The sequence below is a fragment of the Molothrus aeneus genome, chromosome 7, assembly GCF_037042795.1.
Source record: "Molothrus aeneus isolate 106 chromosome 7, BPBGC_Maene_1.0, whole genome shotgun sequence".
NCBI classification, from domain to species: domain Eukaryota; kingdom Metazoa; phylum Chordata; class Aves; order Passeriformes; family Icteridae; genus Molothrus; species Molothrus aeneus.
In genome coordinates, this window is record NC_089652.1 from 19,011,161 (window position 1) to 19,030,111 (window position 18,951).

An 18,951-nucleotide genomic window follows, 5' to 3' on the forward strand; every position below is an offset into this window, starting at 1 on the left:
GCTGTGGCAGGTGTTGGCTCTGACTGCAGCTAAAAAAATCCAGTTTCTCCACAGATATTACAGGGAAAACAGTTTGAAGATTTTAATTTTCTGACCTACGCAGGTTTTTACTAGGAGGTGCAGCACAGTGCAAGACACTGTAGTGCTGGACTACACAAATATATATTAAGCCTTGGTACATTAAGAATGTACAGAGTAGGATTACAAGAATTAGTTACGAATCACAGGCACTTAAAAATGAAGAAACACTTCTGCAGTCTAATTCTCGTCTAATATTACAAGATTCAAATCTAAAATGAAACAGATTCTAGGTGTCTAAATCCAAGTGAAGAACCAAAAAATCTGAGCTTGGTGCCAGCTAAACCCCTGTGCTACAGAGTGATTGTGAGCACTTGTTTGACTGGTACAGACAAAGCCTGTGTACAATCAGGGAAGACACAGTGCCACAATGAAACGTCCCTGATCCTTATCTTGCCCCTTCAACTTAATTCCATAATCAGCACTTAGATCACAGAGAGGCTGGAACTATTATCCAGGCCTCTCCTTCAGCATTGCACTATCTCAAACAAGTCCCTGCCTGTAAGGATTTGCTTTCTTCAAAACTTTCACCCAGTCCCATGGTTAACTTAAGTCAGCAAACTGCCAGCAAAACTCTGAAATTTAGAAATAGCTTAAGCTCAGCCCATTTCTGCCTTCAGATCAGTTTGGTTTTACAGTTCCCAAGCACCATCATTCTGCATCCAGCTGGCATCCATTTGACTACAGTTGCTGCTGCTGGGGGGGGCGGGAACCAACCACCCTCGTTGCTGAGTCTTATCCTGTAAATTCAGCCGAAAGAAATGAGTGCACGCCATCTCGTGGCCCTGCACAGCTATTTCGCGGCAACGCAGGGAGCTCCAGTTGCGACGAGCTTTGATGTGGACAGGACTTAAAAGGTGGCTTTCAGAGGCTCAGCCCCACCTTCTGACACCCCCCCCCCCCCCCCCCTCCCCAAAGCTAAGAAACGTTCACCATTAGTGCTTTGTCCACACTCCTGCCTTGACCTTGCAGCCTGAGCAGCTGTTTCCTGGAGCACCAGCAGAGCATCAAACTGCAAAGAGCACTTCATCAGCACATGCTCACATGGCTGTCGAGGCAACCCTGTCCTCACAACAAATCCAGGGTGCCAGAGAACACAGCCCCCAGATCAGCTTTTGGTGGAGCAGGATATTACTGTATTCATTTTAGAGTAGGTCATACACATGTAAGTAATTTTTAATTACATGCAAGGTTGGGGGTGTTCATGGTACATCTCTTTTCATCTGCTGTCAGGACTTGTTAAAGAACTCCAAGTGTCAATGCTTTAAATAAAGCTAATGTGCCTGTCCCTAACTGTTCATTAACAGCTGAATATATGAACTCATGAAAATAAGGTTACATCAGCTGTCAGTCCTTTGGTGTATCTTAAGTTCCTATTCCTCTGTGCTCTCTCTTTTTGGTGGGAAAATCAAGTAATTAAGAGACAGAAGTGATTAAGGTAAAATTTCATCACATCAAGTTGAGGGAATTGGATAAAGAGGGACAGAGTAGAGCAGTATGACTTCAAGGCCTGTGTTTTCATTTTAAGTAGTAAATGTTCAACTTTCCAATGTTCATGACTTTTTAGCTAAGAGATTACAGCTTAAATCTGCACCACTGAATCATCTCCAAATCTGAAGTCACATTTTCTTCAGCAGAATTGCTGATGGTAACACTGCCTTAATTCCACTGCTCTTGTAGCTGTCAAAAGGCTGGCTATATAGTCAGCAACAAGGGACTTAAAATAGCTAACAGAAATGTTAAACTTCAAACTAAGCATCTTCTTTTGTCTGCTACTAGAGACAAGTGCACAAGACCTATGAAAGTTTGCAGCTTGCTGTTGCAAAGCATAGAATCATACCAGAGAACACTGTGCTGTACTGCAAGAAAAAACATCTACCCAAGGACTCTAGTTAAAAACATCTGATTACAATCAGCAACTGCTCTAAATTTGGTTTGTGATAAACATATTTTTACTCTTCTTGCGTTGGAAGTGTGTTGGAACAAAGTTGCAGGAAAGGCTGTCAGACCTGTGAGGCTCAATGAAGCTTGATACCAACATACAGTCCCTGTTAGAGGAAAGAAAAAAGGGAACATCCTTCTTCTCATGTCAAGGTTTAATTCTGAGGTATACGACACTGGATTTACAAAGGTAAATAAAAATACATTCTGAAAAACAGCAAGTGCCCTACTTAGCAAGGCAGAGGGATTTCACACTCCAAGCAGCTGAGAAAACAAACTGCTTACAGTATGAAAAAGTATTTGGGGTCTGTCTTTGACATGGGCTTTTGCCATAACAGATGATGAGAAATGTGCAGCAGTGGGGCAGAGGAAAGACAAATACTTAGGTGCTAAAGATAAGACAGGACAACAGGTATTAGATAAGGCTTCCACTTGAACAAATTATTTGAGACATTATCATTATGATCAGAAGTCAGATGCAACTACTGTTCCAAACACTGCTCAGGCAAGCTACATTGCCAAAATTAATTCCACAGCTGTTGAGACAGACTTCAGCTCAAGCCTGCTGATGATATGGGTAAGTTTGCATATGCTTTAGCAACCACATATAAATGAAATCCCAGGAATACAGAAGGACTGGAGTGGTACAGAAGAGTTTTCCTCATCAACTGTACCCGTTAACAAAAGCAAATGCTATCACCTGGAATACAGTGCACATAACAGTTTCTACAAGTGTATAATCTACAGTTAATCTGCAATTTTTGTCCTAAATATGAATTTAAAAAGCCAAGTATGAATCATATGGAGGCAGATTTAATGACTCATTGCTGCAATGGATTTAACACAAGTGCTGATCCTGCCTGCCATTAAGATGTCTGGCATTCCCTCTTGGATCCATTCCTCTGGAAGGGGGCCCTTTCACAGATCTGTGCTCAAGAGAGCTAAGCTAAGAAAAATGAGATTTAAAGAATTAAAAAAAAAAAGCTATTTTGTCACACAAAGAATAAAATTCCAGGAATTTATTGCTATATGTATGCTTAATCCATTAATTCACCTTACAGTAGTCATGAAGTGCCAAATTGTGTGCTACATTTAACATTCCATGTATTCCCTTCCAGATGCCATTTTACAGTGGGCGTATGGAACAACGCAGCAGTGGTCACGAAACAGGGCTGGAGCATCTCTCAAGAGCTTCAAGACAAAGGTTTGTGTACAAGTTGAATAACAACATGTCAGTTAACAGGCCACTCAGCAATTTTAACAGAAATATCTTCAGGTGGAAGTTTTGCAGCGTTAAAATTCACAACTCAGACTAAACACTCTCATCCCCACTGTAGAAACAAGATACTTGCAAAGAACAAGAACTATGGTACGTAAATGTCACACGCAGGACCCGCTTCATTTCTGTCAGAAGCAAAAATTGCTAATTATAAGCAAGGACAAGCCTAGCAGGGTAAGGCTGTCAGCCTATATTAAAAACATACACCTCAGAGTTTGGCAGTGGAACTCTATTTACCACCTTGACTTTTTTTTTGGTAACATACAAGTTCTTCCTCCCCCCCACACTTTATAAATCCCCTTTTATTTTTATTATACCTCCATATTATTTACAGGACTTCTAAAGATTAAGTACAAACTAGTATGAAATTAATGATAGCTTGCTTTTCAAATAGGTATCCCATGGCTAAATAAATACCAAGCCAATCCAACAGAGTGATCTGGAGTTATGATTCAGAAGCTTGTGTATCTGTGATTCCAGCTGTTTTTTCATTAGCTGCAGAGGATTCATTTGATCTGTCAACAATAGTTGCCCTGGAAGTAGGAGTAGCACTATCCAAGGTGAGTGCAGAGGTCTCCTCTACATTTTCAGGAGTGCCAGGATTGACGGAGAAGCTTCCAGCTTGAGGAATAGAGGGAAGCAAATCTGTAGGCACAGTGGATGCCTCTGTGACCAAAGGAAGCACAGGAACACACTTGGGTGGCATTGACAGAGGTGTTATTCCCATCAGATGCAGAGGCGGCAAGGGGGGAAGGGGTTGCAAACCTAAAGAGAAAAAAGGGGAAAAAAACCACAGTGAGCTGCTGCACAGCACAGACAGCTCAAATGGTGTTTGTGCAGCACTGACTCAGCCGGCTCATTTCAAGCCTGACACTTTTCAGATTTCAGAATTGAAGAATCAGAGTAAATTCAAGGTTTCTTGTACCTCCCCAGAAGACTAGGCATTTAATGCATTAACACTGTGACTAGGTTTGTCTGGCCTTCACTGAAACTGTCAGAAACAGGAAGTTAACAAAAACCATATTACACACAAGCTTCCAATATCTTTTTCCTTGCTCCATGAGCGCCTTCAGCAGTTCTGCTGAATTCAAAACTATAAATCTAATATTAGTTCATAATTCTGGCATTCAGTTCAGGGAGGTCCAATCTCCTCATTTATCTTACAAGGAAACAATTCACATTTTCTTTTCTTTTACCCAAAAATAATATACGTCCACTTCTGGTACAATCTCTTCTGAGATATAAATCAGGTAATAAAAAAATGCAACATCTAAACACAGACACAGGTTTAGAATTAGTTTATCTAAAGATGAAGAATATTAGTTTATCTACCTGATCTGGGCACTAACATCCACTCCCATCTCAGGCAAAGATTTAATTTATCCCCTTCAGGACTCCCCCAAATGGGTCTAAATTAGACTGTCAAGGATAACTCTAATTACAGAGTTTCAGTTTGCAGAAGCACATACCAGGCTGTATCATTTCTGGAACAATCTGTGGTGCAGGTAAATTAAGTTTGGACAGATCAGTCAGGTTAGGAAGCCCTGCTGGTAATGGCATCAGACCTAAGAGAAGAGTGGAACAGTTACATCTGAAAACTTAAAATTGTCTTTTTCTAACTGTTTCTTAGATCTTGTTGATAATTTAAAACCTACTTTAAATCTTGATTATAATTTTTACATGGAAAAATGCAAATTCACCTGAATTTCAGCTTTTAAGTTGCACAGTGAGATCAGATACCTGCTGCAGGAAATCTGGACTAGCAAATACATAATCCCAAACCTTTCAGATTTTTCTAAGGAAAGCAGAATCTTATTTCAGAATTAGAAGGTTTGCATTCCAAGTTCAGCTTTCAAAGGTAGTTGTTTCACCACAGCACTATACCAGAAGTTCTCCATTCCCAATTTAGGTGGCAAACAATAATAATATGATTAAATACACAGTATTCCCTGATCCCTAATCTTGATCACTCTATTATCAGTCTTTTCTACTTAGTTCATGACTAGAGTCAATCACAAAAATGTATATCAAAAGGCAAGACAAAAGAACTTTCAAAGTCAGAAAGGACTGAAAGTAGAAGAGAAACATACAATGAATGCAACACATGTCCTTCCATCACTGTGTTTGCTATGGAACATCCTTCTGCTCTTGAATTTTCCACTTTAGAACAGCTTCATTTCTGGGACAAGGGCTCTATTTGTACTTTGTGTTTATTTCAGAAAAGGCTAATTCAGAAATAAACTGTTGATACTGCAGTATGAAGACAGAGAGGAGAAAAGTCTTAAAGCAAGGCCACTGTATAGAGATTTTGATTAAAACCCAGCCATCTTTAACTACCCATGAATTCATCTGCCATAATGAATTGACATAATCTGATTCAAAGAGCTCTCAGGTCAGCTATATGCAAATTTGTTTTGGTTTGGGGTTTATTTGGTTTTGGGTTTTTTTTGTTTGTTTGGTTGGTTTTTTTTGTTTTTAATCTGAAAAAAGCTGAACTTCATACAAATTCACTCAAATTTTAAGCCTCCAGTATATTTAGTAAGAATATTTCACTAGTACACCCATGCAAATTGCAAGAAATATTCTAATTTGCTTTTAAAAAAGCAATGATACTATTCAGAGAAAATGGTGAACAGAAACCTTGTATTTGCAGAGTTTAGAGAAGGGGTGGATTAGGCAGCTGGGGAAGAAAAGGACAATAATCTTTTTCTTCCTAGATAAAATAGAAAACTACTAACAAGTTCAGCTTCTGTGAGAGTTCTCTGCCCTTGTTTGCATGCACTGAGCTCTACTGCACATCTTTTCTGTGTTAGAGGCTGTTCCTCCAAGCGTTATCTAATGGACACATCTTTGTCTACTTGTCTCATAACAAGTAAAACATCAAATACAACTCCTTCAGTGTCTTGGAAGGCACAATCGAGTCCTGTACCAGTACACCAATGCCACAGCAAAATCCTATACAATCCTTATTTTACCCCTTGTGAATACTTCTGGAATAGCAGTGTTTGAAATGTTCATTATTATCAGGAAACAACCATGCTGTAGAAGGACTCTTACTTGTATTATACCAGTTAAAATTCCTATATAATTCAGAAACAGTAACTGCAACATAAATTCTATATTGTTAGCCCTGTACTTATACTAGAATAGTGATCAAGCTGAGTATTTAAAAATGGGTTTCCTAAAATGTTGCAAATAGCAAAGCAAAACCTTCCTGAGAAATTCTGAATACTGCATCCACTGTGCAGGGAACCCTAAAAGGTAAACTGGTAACTCTTGTTGCCAGGTCACCCTCTGTGCTACAGACATGCTGTGAACATACTCCAAGTAAAATAGTTCTTCACACTGTAGAGGTTGCATAAAGAGAGATCTTACATGAAATGCATAAGTTGTATGAAGTTATACCTTCCCCAAAAAGCAGTGGAAAAGGCAGCTCTTTTCTCTTGCTCCTGTAAGATTTTTGTTTCAGAAATGTTTTAAGAAATTTTACCTACTCACCTGGTAATGTAGTTGCTGGGTTAACTGGTGGCACAGAGGTTAGGGACTGACTGACTTGTGGTGGTAATAATGGAACTGTTGGAACACCTGGTGGGGTACACAGGGAAACAATATTGATTTTAAGCATGCAACACTTCATCTTCTTTCCCTAAGGAGTACAAATAAATAATTGCTTACAGGAGAATTACTATTTGCCTTAACATTAAAATGCTGATAAGCCAAATAGTATTCTAAGTAATACACGTGGTATTTTTAATAGAAGTTGTTTGAAACTATTTTGTGAGCAAGTAAGGCACAAATCCAGTACATTAGCCTTTTTGTTGAGAAAAATTTAGGAGAAAGTTTTATTCTCTCTTCTGCCGTCTATTCAATTAATTAGAAACATCTGTGAATCAAAAAAGTCAAAAAAGCCATGCACTCAGGTCAGTTCCTTACAATACCAACCTGTGCTGAGAACATTACTGACAGTAGTTGAAGGTGAGCTAATAGAAAGTCCTGAGAGACTCTGCTCAAGGCCTGCTGACCCAGGAGGGAGGGTGCTTGAGGGATTTACTGATGATAGCTGAACCTTATTGAAAGAGAAAAGAAAGGGTTTGTTTCTACATGAACCAAGAGAGGCAGAAAAGCAATAAAATCATCATCCATTTTTACCAAGGCAAAGGAGAGGGATCACAACTTACCTCTGTGAAACCATCTTTGAGGGGACTGAGAGATGCACTAGGCAACTGCCCTGGGAGAGAAATCTTCTTTCCCTCTTCAAATGGGCGAGTAGGTATCCTATGCAAATATCCATAACCAATGCCACATCCTAGGCTTTTAAAATAGGAAGATTTTTAAGTCAGGTTAAGTGACTTTACAGCTACAGACTACAGCAAGCAATGCATGAACAACTCAAGACACCACCAAGTTTCAAGGTAAATGCTGTACAACCTTCCCCTCCTGCCCCCACGTTGCCTCACTTTTTATGGAGAAATAATCAATACAAAACAATTGAGAAGAAAATCTGTGGCTTTAGCAATAAATACTCAGCACAAAGTAAAATTCATTATTATTTAAACCAAGCAGCTATACCAGGTATACAGCTTGGAATTCAACTCTCTGTTGTTACTTGCAGTGCTGTGTTCTGGCTACTCACAATACTTCAAGGATGTAGCACAAGCTAATGACTATTTGGAATTTAATGCAGAAAGAACCATTGCACTTTATGTACTTCTGCACTAGCTAATTTACTGATTTACACCCCTCTCATTAGTGTGTGAATTTCAAGTAAATATATAATTTGAGGAGAAACGCTTTTGATATAACAGCACTCTTTCCCTGTCTTTGTGGAAAAGTTAAATCCAGCAGTTTTCAGGCTGGTGCTATAAGAAAGTTGCCTCATCCCCCTGTAACACATTGTCTCCTTACCTGCCTTCTCCACCCCAGGCAGAATTTGGAGTAATCACCACTTCCCGACAATTATCTGTGTCTGTGTTGTACACATAAAGTTTTAATGGCTTTGCTTCATGTGTTTCAATAAGGGAAAAGAGATCCTCAGACTGCAAAAGGAGAAAAATGAGTAAGGGCTTTCTTGTCCTTATTTTATCATTTGGCATTAGATCATCCTAGTCCTGACTTTCTGTAATGGACTCTGGTAACAGCCACGCTGCAGTTTTTGCAGTGCTGCTGTTTTATCAAAAGGCCAACTTTAAAATGTGTTTTGCTAGCACAACTCAGAACATGTGGCATAGCCCAGATTTCAAATCTGCTATGCAAAATATTAATTTTAGAGTATAAAAGTTTGTATCTGACATATCATGAAGACATTTAAGAGCAGTTCTTATTTCCAGGATTGCCTTTAAGAAGAGGCATCATGCCAGAGCTCCTTCCTCTTTGCATCTGATTTCCATTCACACTGAACAGCGACAGAGCCAGGGATGTTTCACACTGCCCTGGTACAATTGGGTTTTTAGTTTTTAAAAATAAAGACCTTATATTTTATACTTACCTCATTCATGACAGTATCTGCTCCAATGATATAGTCACTATGAGGTCTAAGTCCAGCTAATGCAGCAGGAGAATTTGGCTCCACCTCCTAGTTTTAAGATGGAAAGTTACAAACCACGATGTAAGTGTCAGGGTATAGCAGGACAGACAGATATGCACTTCACACAAGCTCTGTGTCAGACAAACTAATGAAACACTGGCTTATGGCACTCCCTTTCCATATGGTTCTGGTGTTGTACCAAATACAGTATCTCTGAGTATTGTACAAACCCATTCATTTAAATACAAGACTTGATAATACAGCCACAAATATACATTTGTGTGGGAAATGAATTTGTACAGAATTCTCAAAGCCTGACAGAAGGTTCAAAGAAGGTTCAAAAGTCTTCCCAAACCCAAAATCAATCAAAGCCAGTTTGATTAATGAGACCGGTTTGATCTCATGACTCGTTAACTTGCACATCCCATCAAGTTACTTTTCAACAGAAAGTCAGACGCACCAGGAATGAGAACATTTCCAAGTCCATACGTACCAAGACGTGCCAGACGTTTTCATTGGCCCCATCAAAGCTGCAGAAGCGAATGCTCACTCCCAGCAGGCCCTGCCCACCCCACATGTTGCTGGGGGTTACAGATGTTTCTCTCAGTTCCAGTGTTTTGCTACTGTACACAAGCATTTTTACAGGTTTTTCAACGTTTGCTTTCAGCAGGTCCTTGAGAGTGTCATTGTCTTTATTCTGCAAATGTTTAAAAAGGAGTTTGGCTCAGTGTTTGACAGACCAAGCATTCAGTTCTACAGCAACACTTGTATTCCAAAGATACACTGCACATTACCAGAACATGTATTAACAGCTGCTTTGTAACAGGTTTCCAGTCCCTTCACAATTTTAGAATACAACACTGGAAAACCCCTGGGACTTCACAGTAACAGGTCATACTTTCCAAAAGGAAAACACTCCAGCTGGTTCAGAGGCTTTCTTGAATGCAGGCATACTGGCACAGAGCTTCCCACAGCTGGTTTTTTCCACTGCTATGATGGTCTGTTGTTTGATCATAGCTCTGCTTGGAAGCTCTCCCCATGCCTCCTGCCCAGCCAGCAGCTCTGGCAGCAGCTTTTCACTCAGCCTGTTTGGACTGTGGGAAGTTTGTGAGTTCTCATGGAAGCAAACAGAAGTAGGAGGGCACTAGCATGAGCCATGAGAGGTGATCAGCAGGCAATTCTGTCTTGGTGCAGATGTCTGCAGAGAGCATGTCTGTCTTATCCTCCAACTAAACCCGACAGAACAGCTCCTACAGGGTAAAGGAAATCAATTCCTCATGCAGTTTGCCTTCCTCGTTTTAAAGTAAGAAGAAATATTTTATATACATTTAAATAAAACAAATCCATTGGTTTACCTATAAAGATCATATTCTCAACCCATTGTTTCTATTAAAAGTTATAAAATAGCAACACACTTACCAATCTTGAACCATTAATGGACACGATAAAATCAAAGAATGGCTCCAATCCAGCTCTATGCCCTGGTGAGTTTTCTTGTACCTAACAAAGTTAAATAAGAATTTAGTAAAAGTGCTTCAATGCTGATTCACAGATTAGAATTATATTTCTATTTTTGCCAGCTGTAGTTCTAGAAGCTACTAATGTTTGTACATATAATTTTAAAATATTCAAATATAATCATATAATCTATAGAACCAAAAACTCCCTCCCCTAAAAAAAATAAAATACAGATATTTCAAAAGAATTAGTAATTTATAAATTGAGGAATGACACAGCAGTAGCCACTCCCTGGGAAAAGCAGTGCTTAACAGTTGCATCAGATAAGCTGTATTTGTTTCAAGAAAGGAGATAATAGTGGAAGGTTAATGAATTCTGAAAAGGTTGGTTAAAAAATACTATCTTTCCACAGCAGTGCCAACATTGGACCTTGCTTTTTATCTTATGCTTACTAAAGGCATAGGAGAGTCACATCTGTAAGCACAGGCTGTTATCTCGTGATTAAACACCTGGTGACATTGTTGAGCCACAGAGGGCATCTGTACAACCAGATTTCATTAACAGCCCTTCAAGTTGCAGGAAAAGACACATGCAATTTTGCAGCCATGGCAGCTCAAATAATTCAACCGCTCCACTAAGACAAGGCTTAAGTTTTGGATACACATTACTTCCAGAAGCTAAAAATATGCTTTTAATTCCAAATGGAATAACTGAGAGACATTTTACCAATGTTATTTTTTCACTATTGCTTGCATTGCTGACAATGAAAACTAACTCTAACATGGCTGTCAGATTTTTCCTACAGCTTTTTTGGTAAGGGCACTCTTTTTCTGCATGGAAGCTGATTAATTTTACCCACTGGCTTTTTCTTTTATGTACTACAATCGCCTTTCAAAAAGATCTAAAAAACATTACCCTTTACAGTGCAGTTCCTTACATTACATATTATTCTACCTGACAGAAGTGGTAAAAATGTATTTGATTGTTCAATACTGGCCTGATTCTGCAGGAACTGAATTTTCTTAACATGACCTATCTAGAACAAAATATTCTAATATGGAATTTTAAAAGTGCTTGATTACTAATAAAACTGTTCTTCTAGAATTTTATTTATCTCTGCCCAATATGTTCATAAAATTAGAGCTTGGAAAAAACTCAGATTACTTGTGGGATGCCCAAAGCTTAGAACATTAGTCACATAACCTAAGTCTGGAATTAGTAATTCCAGAGTCACATCACACACACATTGATTGCTGTCCAAGATTTGTAAAGCAGCAAAAAAGTACAAAATCAACAACATCCCAAAGTTAAGAATCCCAAAGTTAAGAATAAGAATCACTGAGGCAACAATAACATCCCCAAAGTCCACATTTATAATTTCTTACTAGGATTTGAAGTGTGTCTGTAAAAGTGTCTCTTCAAGATGTCTGTATGCTCCTGGGAAATAATGTCCCACAGCTAGGGTACAGGTATTCTCCCTCCCCGAGAATTAAGTATAAGGAACCACACCTCCCAGTCACCAAATATCCTGCAGTCCCTCTAGCTAGATCCAAACTATTGCCTCCATGTTACTGACTCACCCTGTCTGTTCCACATGCCTCTCACCAACAACAGCCAGAGATCAGACACCAAACTGTGCACCAGGTAATAAGGTAAAAGTATAAGCCAAGCTGCATGGGGCAGACAGCCTGCTTCCAGCTGCACAGAAATTCCCAGCACATTGTGGATGTGGCTTTGGCATTTGTGGACTGTTTCTTCAAACTTGCAGTAATGTATGGCTACCTGAGGACAGCCTCCACAAACAGAAATTTTAGCTTAGGAGAAAAGAGACAGAGACTAAAATTCACTACATGAATTATTTTTCCCAAATGCAGAAAGCATTTACTTACTATACTGAATACTTGAGACCTCCTGGTCAAAGAGAGGTTAAACAGGTTTGTGAAAGGAGAATAAAAAACTCTGCTTTCCTATAGACATAATTCATAATGGTATTCTCAGACTTGCAGTTTCTCTTGTAATCAAGTAATTCAAGACATCCTCTCCTTTCCTGGGTTTGAGTAGTGATTGTAGGATGAGTTTATGCTGTTTGTTGTTCTTCTTCCCTCAGTTTAGAGAAGTGACATGAAAATACTCTAATAACCTCTCTCTCTCTCTTATTCCACCATCTATTGCATAGGTCATACAGGAACTTACAGTTTGTGTTTTTAATGAACCTGACATGCAGGCTTTATACCAAAATTAAATCAGCAGATGGTTTCAGAACCTTCTGGGAAAACAGTTTCTGGGAAAAAAAGATGTTATGTGTTAGTTAAACCTCAGCATTAAAAATCAGTACATCCAGCATAACACATCAGATTTTTGGGACTGGATATATGTCATGGCCTTGAAATTATCAAAGGCCAGGCTTCATCTCATTCAGAGATTTTCCTCCATTTCTAAATGAAATTTCTTTGAAATAAAAAACCAAACCATACCAAAATCACAACAAACCCCCTGCATCCTGACAGTATCCCTCCCTAATGACCTCCAAGAGATTATATCCTGAACACTCTGAGCCAAGAGTGGCCACTATTCAATAGAGCAACTTTCTGAAATAAGATGGAGTACATACAATAAATGAGAACTACATATGTTCAGCATCCATCAATGTCAAACTCACTGACACCTGGGTGGATAAAAATTTACTTAGAATACCTAATCTTTGTTCTGCCCCAAAATGATGAAAGGACTGAGAGAGTTTCCAAGTTCCAAATGATTCGTTTGCAGAAAGTATCTTCAGGCATTGAACTCCTTGCCCCAAACCCATCACAATCCTGAACACCTCTGCATGGTTTGTTTCTAAGTGGGCATGTAAAAACTACCAGGAAGCTGTAGCTGAAAGAAATCAAACCCTTAGAGTTGTGTCAATCACACCTCAGAAGCAGGGACGTGCATCCCTTCTGTCATCCTGCTGTGCACAGGTTGTCACAGAGTTTCTATTTCCCTGGTCTACCTTCACTGATGGAAAAGCCTGTTTACACCTGGCAGTCCCAGAAATGGCACCCAGAAATTCTGAGCTCATTCCACATGAAAAGTCTCCTCCTTAAAGAAGTGATAGGCTCAGCCCTGCACGACAATGGCACTGACCCCATGCAGGTTTTGTCACACCATCTTACTTTGAGTCACTGCCTGCCCAGTTCATCACCACCACACAGTGCCAAAGGCACAGCACAGCTCTCTGCTCCAAGCTCTGTGGCCAGGATCTCTTCCAGGAGCTACAGCAACAAAGGATAACCAGGGACCTTAGAAAATACAAGGACACAAATTATTCTACCTTTATTAAGGATGGAGATAATAAAGATTCCATGGATGTGTACCTAAACTCTGTGCCTCTTGAGCAATTTGGCTTTATGCAGCTTTGCTGGGTGCCCCAAGTAGGTATTTAGTGACTTGCCTTTGTAATTGAATAACTGCTGAGAAATAACCAAGTAATAGAATTTACAAGAGTTGCTACTGCAGGCAAGATACCATCCCCAGCAGTTTGGGAAGCCTGATTCTCTCAAAGCCAGCTGTAACTTCAGAAATACAAGTCACAGTTTACCCACTGTGTGGGTAAACATCATGATTTTCTAACAATAGAGACAAAGAGTGGCACACAAAATACAAAGAAGCTGTGGCAATGCAATACCAGACCTTTTTAAGAGCAAATTAAGAAAATCTCTGTCAAATGCTGAATATCAGAGGGCAGAAAAGGGCCTCACACCGTGCTGCAGGGTTTCAGTTTCTCACCAAGATGACAGCAGGGCTGCTGAGTACATAGATCACACACTGATTCACTTTTAATTCACTGTCAAGAATTAAACAGGAAAAAGGTTTCAAGGTCAGTACACCAATTTTATTTGCAGTCCTGAAAAGACCTTCCTGGTAAATAATGAAGTTTTTCTTTGCTGAACACTGCTACCAACACTATCATTCTATGCCTACACAGTATACATTGCACATTATATATTTTAAGAAGTCTGCTCAGCAGCACAGTGGTCACAATTTGAAGCCCCAAGAGAGCAGTGCAACTGCAAATGGAACTAGGCACTGAAATGTGCATTTTTCAGAGGCAGATGAAGGCTCTGACCACTTCTGAAAAGTCAGCTACCTTCTACTAGTTTTTAAACTTTTAGAAACTTAGCTTCAAGCATTAAATACACAACTTCCAAGGCTTTCTTTTTTCCCCACCTAAGAAACTCTCCCCAGTATTCTACTTTATTAGCAAAGAAATACGGAAAGGCTTTTTTGTAGTTCTTCCACCCACTCCATAACTGGCAGTAAAATTTCATTATGTATCATATATAAGCAATTCCTGCTAGATCTGTAGAATCTCTTTGATTTCTGTCAGTTATTTTAATACATTACATTGTATAACTGAATTTAATTTCTTAATGAAACACAGTTTTCAAAAGAAAAAGCTTTATAAGTTTTTTGTAAGAAAACAGATTCTATCTATGTAGATAACCTTTTATTTTAGCACAGAGAATTTAACTCAAGCTTTTAAAATGTGAACCTCCCTTAAAAGATCCCTTCATGCAACACATTTGTATCACTATTACAACAAACTGAAGTACAAACACAGGAGTGGAAAATCTAAACTTTGGGCACTCACTGCTGCCAGTATCTTTGAGGGAGAACACCACATAACATGACAGCATACAAATTTCTCACACGTAAGAATTCTTACAGAGAATCTTACAACAATTTCATTTGGGAAAGACCTGTATGATCATTGAGTCCAACCACTAACCCAGCACTGTCAAGTCCACCGTTAAATCTAACCCAAAGGCCACATCTACACGTGTTCTGAATGTTTTCAGGGATGGTGATTAAACCACTTTTCTGGGCAGCCTATTCCAATACCTGGCCATCCTTTCCTAAAATCCAGTCTCTAAATCTCTCCTGGTGTAATCTGAGTCTCTTTCCTCTTGTTTCATCACTTGTTACCTAAGAGAAGAGGTGACCCCCACTTCACTGCACCCTCCTCTCAGGGAGTTGTGGAGAGCCATGAGGCCTCCCCAGAGCTCCTCTTCTCCAGGCTGAACACCCCCAGCTCCCTCAGCTGCTCCTCACAGCTCTGGAGCTGTGCTCCAGAACTTCTCTGGACCTGTTCCAGAGTCTTCAACGTCTGTCTTGTGCTGAGGAGCCCAGAGCTGGACACAGCACCCAGGTGTGACCTCACCAGTGCCCAGTACAGGAGGACAAGCACTGTCCTGGCCCTGCTGGCCACACTATTCCTGATACAGGCTGGGATGCCACTGGCCTTGGCCACCTGGGCACACACTGGCTCATGTTCAGCTGCTGTCTACCAGCACCCCTGGACCTTTTCCACTGGACCATTTTCCAGTCACTCTGCCCCAGCTACTGGGATGCTGTGACATCAGCTATGGTCAGGTCATTACATCAGCCTGGGCAAACTACAGCAGTTTCACACTGCTGAGCAAGAAAATTACTCAAAATTTTCCTTCATTCTGTTTTGAAGAGCAGAAACAAACACATACTGAGCAATACACAGAGTCAGCCAGTTGGTCTTATCAGCCACACACCTTATGTTAAAGGAAACTCGAGGAGAATTGCTTCAAACAAATGACTCATTACTAGGTCTGCTTATGAAGAGACTTGGGCAACAGAACACTTAACAACTTTTTCTCCCTCTTACCAAAAAAAAAACCAAACCAAACCCAGAAAGCCACAAAAACAAAACAAAACCACCCTACATTTTAATGTCTAGAACACCAACAATGCAATGCAGAGCAACTTCTGCTGTCAAGTATGCATATGATGAAATTCTTTTCCTTTGACAGCGCCTCAGCCCTGGAAAGTTCCTAATTCCCTTTCCAACTGCACTGGTGATAAAGCTCACAGTGAAAGCAATACTGCACTGAATATCAGCAGAAGTAGCCAAAAGAATTAAGTCATCTCCAAATCTTACATTGAAGATTAATGATGGTAGTGTTCACTTGCTGCATATATTTCTGCTCCTGTTTGAAGTGAGCAGAGAGAGAGACTTTTTATTATTTTTGTGGGGAGACAGCATGTACAGTCTAAAAATCTCACTGTAAAAAACCTGTAACTTGCAACAGTCTCAGTCTGCTCATCCCTCTGGCAACTTGTGCTTGGCTCCTACAGTCACACTGAACAATGTAATGTCTTTGTTTCATGGCCGTTTAACACATATTTTCATTTATCTGCCTTACCCAAACAATTTCTTCCAGTAATTGAAAATTTTTTCTGACATTTCTCTAATTTTCCCACATGTAATGGAATCTTTTAAACAATCACTTTACATTATTTACAGAAGTTTGGTGTTATCAAAGAAATCTGATCTTACTTGAATTAGATCTGTAACACTGGAAGACTACTGCTGTTTTCTTTCTACCATTCTCATTTACTTCATTAAAGTACTGAGCTCAGAAAGAAAATGTACTTGAGAGTAAATTAGAACAAAACAGCAGTTTTGCTTGACCCAAAGTTCTACTGAAGGTCAATCCTTGCAGACAAAGCACTCGCAGAGCTCCTCTAACAGTGCGAGCCCGAGGCTGTCTGTAACAAACTTACTCCAGAATGGCAACTGGAAAATTAAACTTGGAAAAACTACAGAGAGAAATTCTAGTCACATTCATGCATGCCACATGCATTTCAATAAAAACATCCTAAATGATAACTATTAGGCTGGGATCATGATGCAGTTTAAGATGCCTCTCCACAGAAAAATAGTAATAATTTATTATTGTGGCATCTCAGGATATCAATAAGAAGACAAGGCAGTGAAAAATAGAGATACCAGTCTTTTTAAGACAGCAGGCAGCTCCTTTTCTGCATTTAATACAAATAAGGATGTCCTCTTGGAAATCAACTCCTTTAATGTGCACCTCTCAATTACATTTACAAAGACTGGCAACCAAAGACTGCAATTTCGGGTCATAGCAAAAACATCACAACAAAAAAGTGCCTAAATTAAAACAAAAGGTGCCAGATCCAAGCAAGATTACAAGAAAAAATGAGTAGATTCTACTTCATAAAAGAGATTAATCTCAATTTATTAACATGTTTTAATCAAACAGTATGAACTCATAAATCTGATGTAACTGATATTCTAACTGCAAAGCACATACTGATTTTACAAGTCTCCAAAGGAAAAAGTTTATGAAATTTACACTGTACTATGCTAAAAAAGAAAAAAAAAGCCTGCCAGTTTTACCAACCAGCAGGAAAGTTTTTCTGAGGGATAAGGAGAAGACAAAGTGGACTAACATAAACTAATAATGCTGGATTTTTATATACCATTAATATTAAAAGGGAGGAAAAAACCCACTGTGGCTTTAGTCCTTACATAAATTTTAACAGAATGTTTGGATTTGACCAGAACATCAGTATGTGCTTCTCAAAAGCAGAGAAGTTATCCCAAAGGCACCAATTCCAGCAAACACACCAGCCCAGCACGGTACCCAGAGTGAGCCCTCACTGCGGCCACAGAGGCAAAGGCACCGAGCTGTGGGCAGGGACCGACTCCAGCAAACCCCGGTAGCCCAGAGCCTCAGATTCCACAGCACCACCTGGGAGCCAGTCTGCTGCCCACTGGAAGCAAACGGAAGGGTTTTCTAAAGACTGTTCACAGAACCTCAAGAATGCAGCCTAATCACGTATTTTGTATTTCGCATATAAAACCAATGTACCTATGAAAAACAGTACTTTCACTGGAGGTGCAGCCCTCAGGTGCTGTCATGCGAACACCCTGACCCGACACCCCTGAGTGGCAGCAGCTCCAGTCCGGTCCAGTCCAGTCCCTGATGCAGCGCCCAGGCCAAGGCTGAGGCGTTATCCCGAGAGCCCTGAGCGCAGCCCAGACTCGCGGGCCGGGCTGTGAGCAGCGTCTGCGGGAGGAGAGGCGGCCTCGCCTCAAAGGCTGCCCAAACCCAGCATCGCCTCCCATGCGCCAGCCCTGGCCTGGGCACACGGAGGCACAACCTGGCGGCACGACCCGGCCCGAGATTTGTTTATTCTGGACCAATTCTTCCTCCAGACTGCCCCAGTCCGGGAGCGGCAGCGCGGGCCCGGCGCACCTCACCGCTCCACGAGCCGCGGCGGAGCCCCGGCGGCCCCGCTGCCCGAGCGCGTCCCCGGGGCCGAGCGGGGAGAGCGGCGAGGCCGCCCCGGGAGCCCCCGGGCCGCTCCAGCGCGGCCCCACGGCGGGACAGGCCCCGCGCCCACGGGCTGCCGCCGGGCTGAGTGTCCGGGGCGCCCGACTGGGCCGCGCCGCCCTTACCCGCAGGACGTGGTAGCCCTCGGTGCCGCCGCCGGGGATGTCGATGCTCTGCGAGGCGCCCATGGCCGCAAACGCGCCGCGACGGGGACGTGGCACCGCGCGCTGCCCCCGCCCGGCGCCGGGCGGGCCCTACGGCGGCCGCGAGGGGCCACGGCCGCGCGCTCCCGTCTGCAGCCGTGCCGCCCCCTGGCGGCCGAGTGCGGCGGCGCCATGTGAGGGGCGGGGGCACCCGGCGGTGCCAGACCGAAGAGTTAATTAATTTATTAGCGTTAGCTGCATGAATAAGGTATGGTAGATGTGTGCACAGAACGTAAAGGTGGCAGTTCATAACCTACTCTGCCTTCTCTACTCCCACAGCTCTCTGGAGCTCCGAGCGCCGCTGCC

At 41.2% G+C, this 18,951-nt stretch overlaps 1 protein-coding gene across 1 annotated transcript; it reads right to left on the reverse strand.

The window, feature by feature from the left end:
- Window positions 1–3,023: 3,023 nt before the first annotated feature.
- GORASP2 (golgi reassembly stacking protein 2) lies at window positions 3,024–18,674 on the reverse strand. Its single transcript, XM_066553807.1, has 10 exons — window positions 18,568–18,674; window positions 10,242–10,322; window positions 9,316–9,519; window positions 8,784–8,870; window positions 8,204–8,334; window positions 7,477–7,609; window positions 7,241–7,364; window positions 6,797–6,883; window positions 4,768–4,863; window positions 3,024–4,063 (listed from the first exon to the last, which is right to left on the reverse strand). Exons 1-10 carry the CDS (start codon window positions 18,628–18,630, stop codon window positions 3,744–3,746), a joined length of 1,326 nt encoding a protein of 441 aa, XP_066409904.1. The 5' UTR covers window positions 18,631–18,674; the 3' UTR covers window positions 3,024–3,743.
- Between the last annotated feature and the right edge of the window lie 277 nt (window positions 18,675–18,951).

What these genes read in the sequence shown, in the direction of transcription:
- GORASP2 (XM_066553807.1), bottom strand. Translation starts at nt 18,630, where the DNA reads ATGGGCGCCTCGCAGAGCATCGACATCCCCGGCGGCGGCACCGAGGGC. An exon ending in AGGGCTACCACGTCCTGCGG is followed by an intron (nt 10,323 to 18,567) that starts GTAAGGGCGGCG and finishes TAACTTTGTTAG; the next exon opens with GTACAAGAAAACTCACCAGG. An exon ending in CAGATACTGTCATGAATGAG is followed by an intron (nt 8,335 to 8,783) that starts GTAAGTATAAAA and finishes CTCCTTTTGCAG; the next exon opens with TCTGAGGATCTCTTTTCCCT.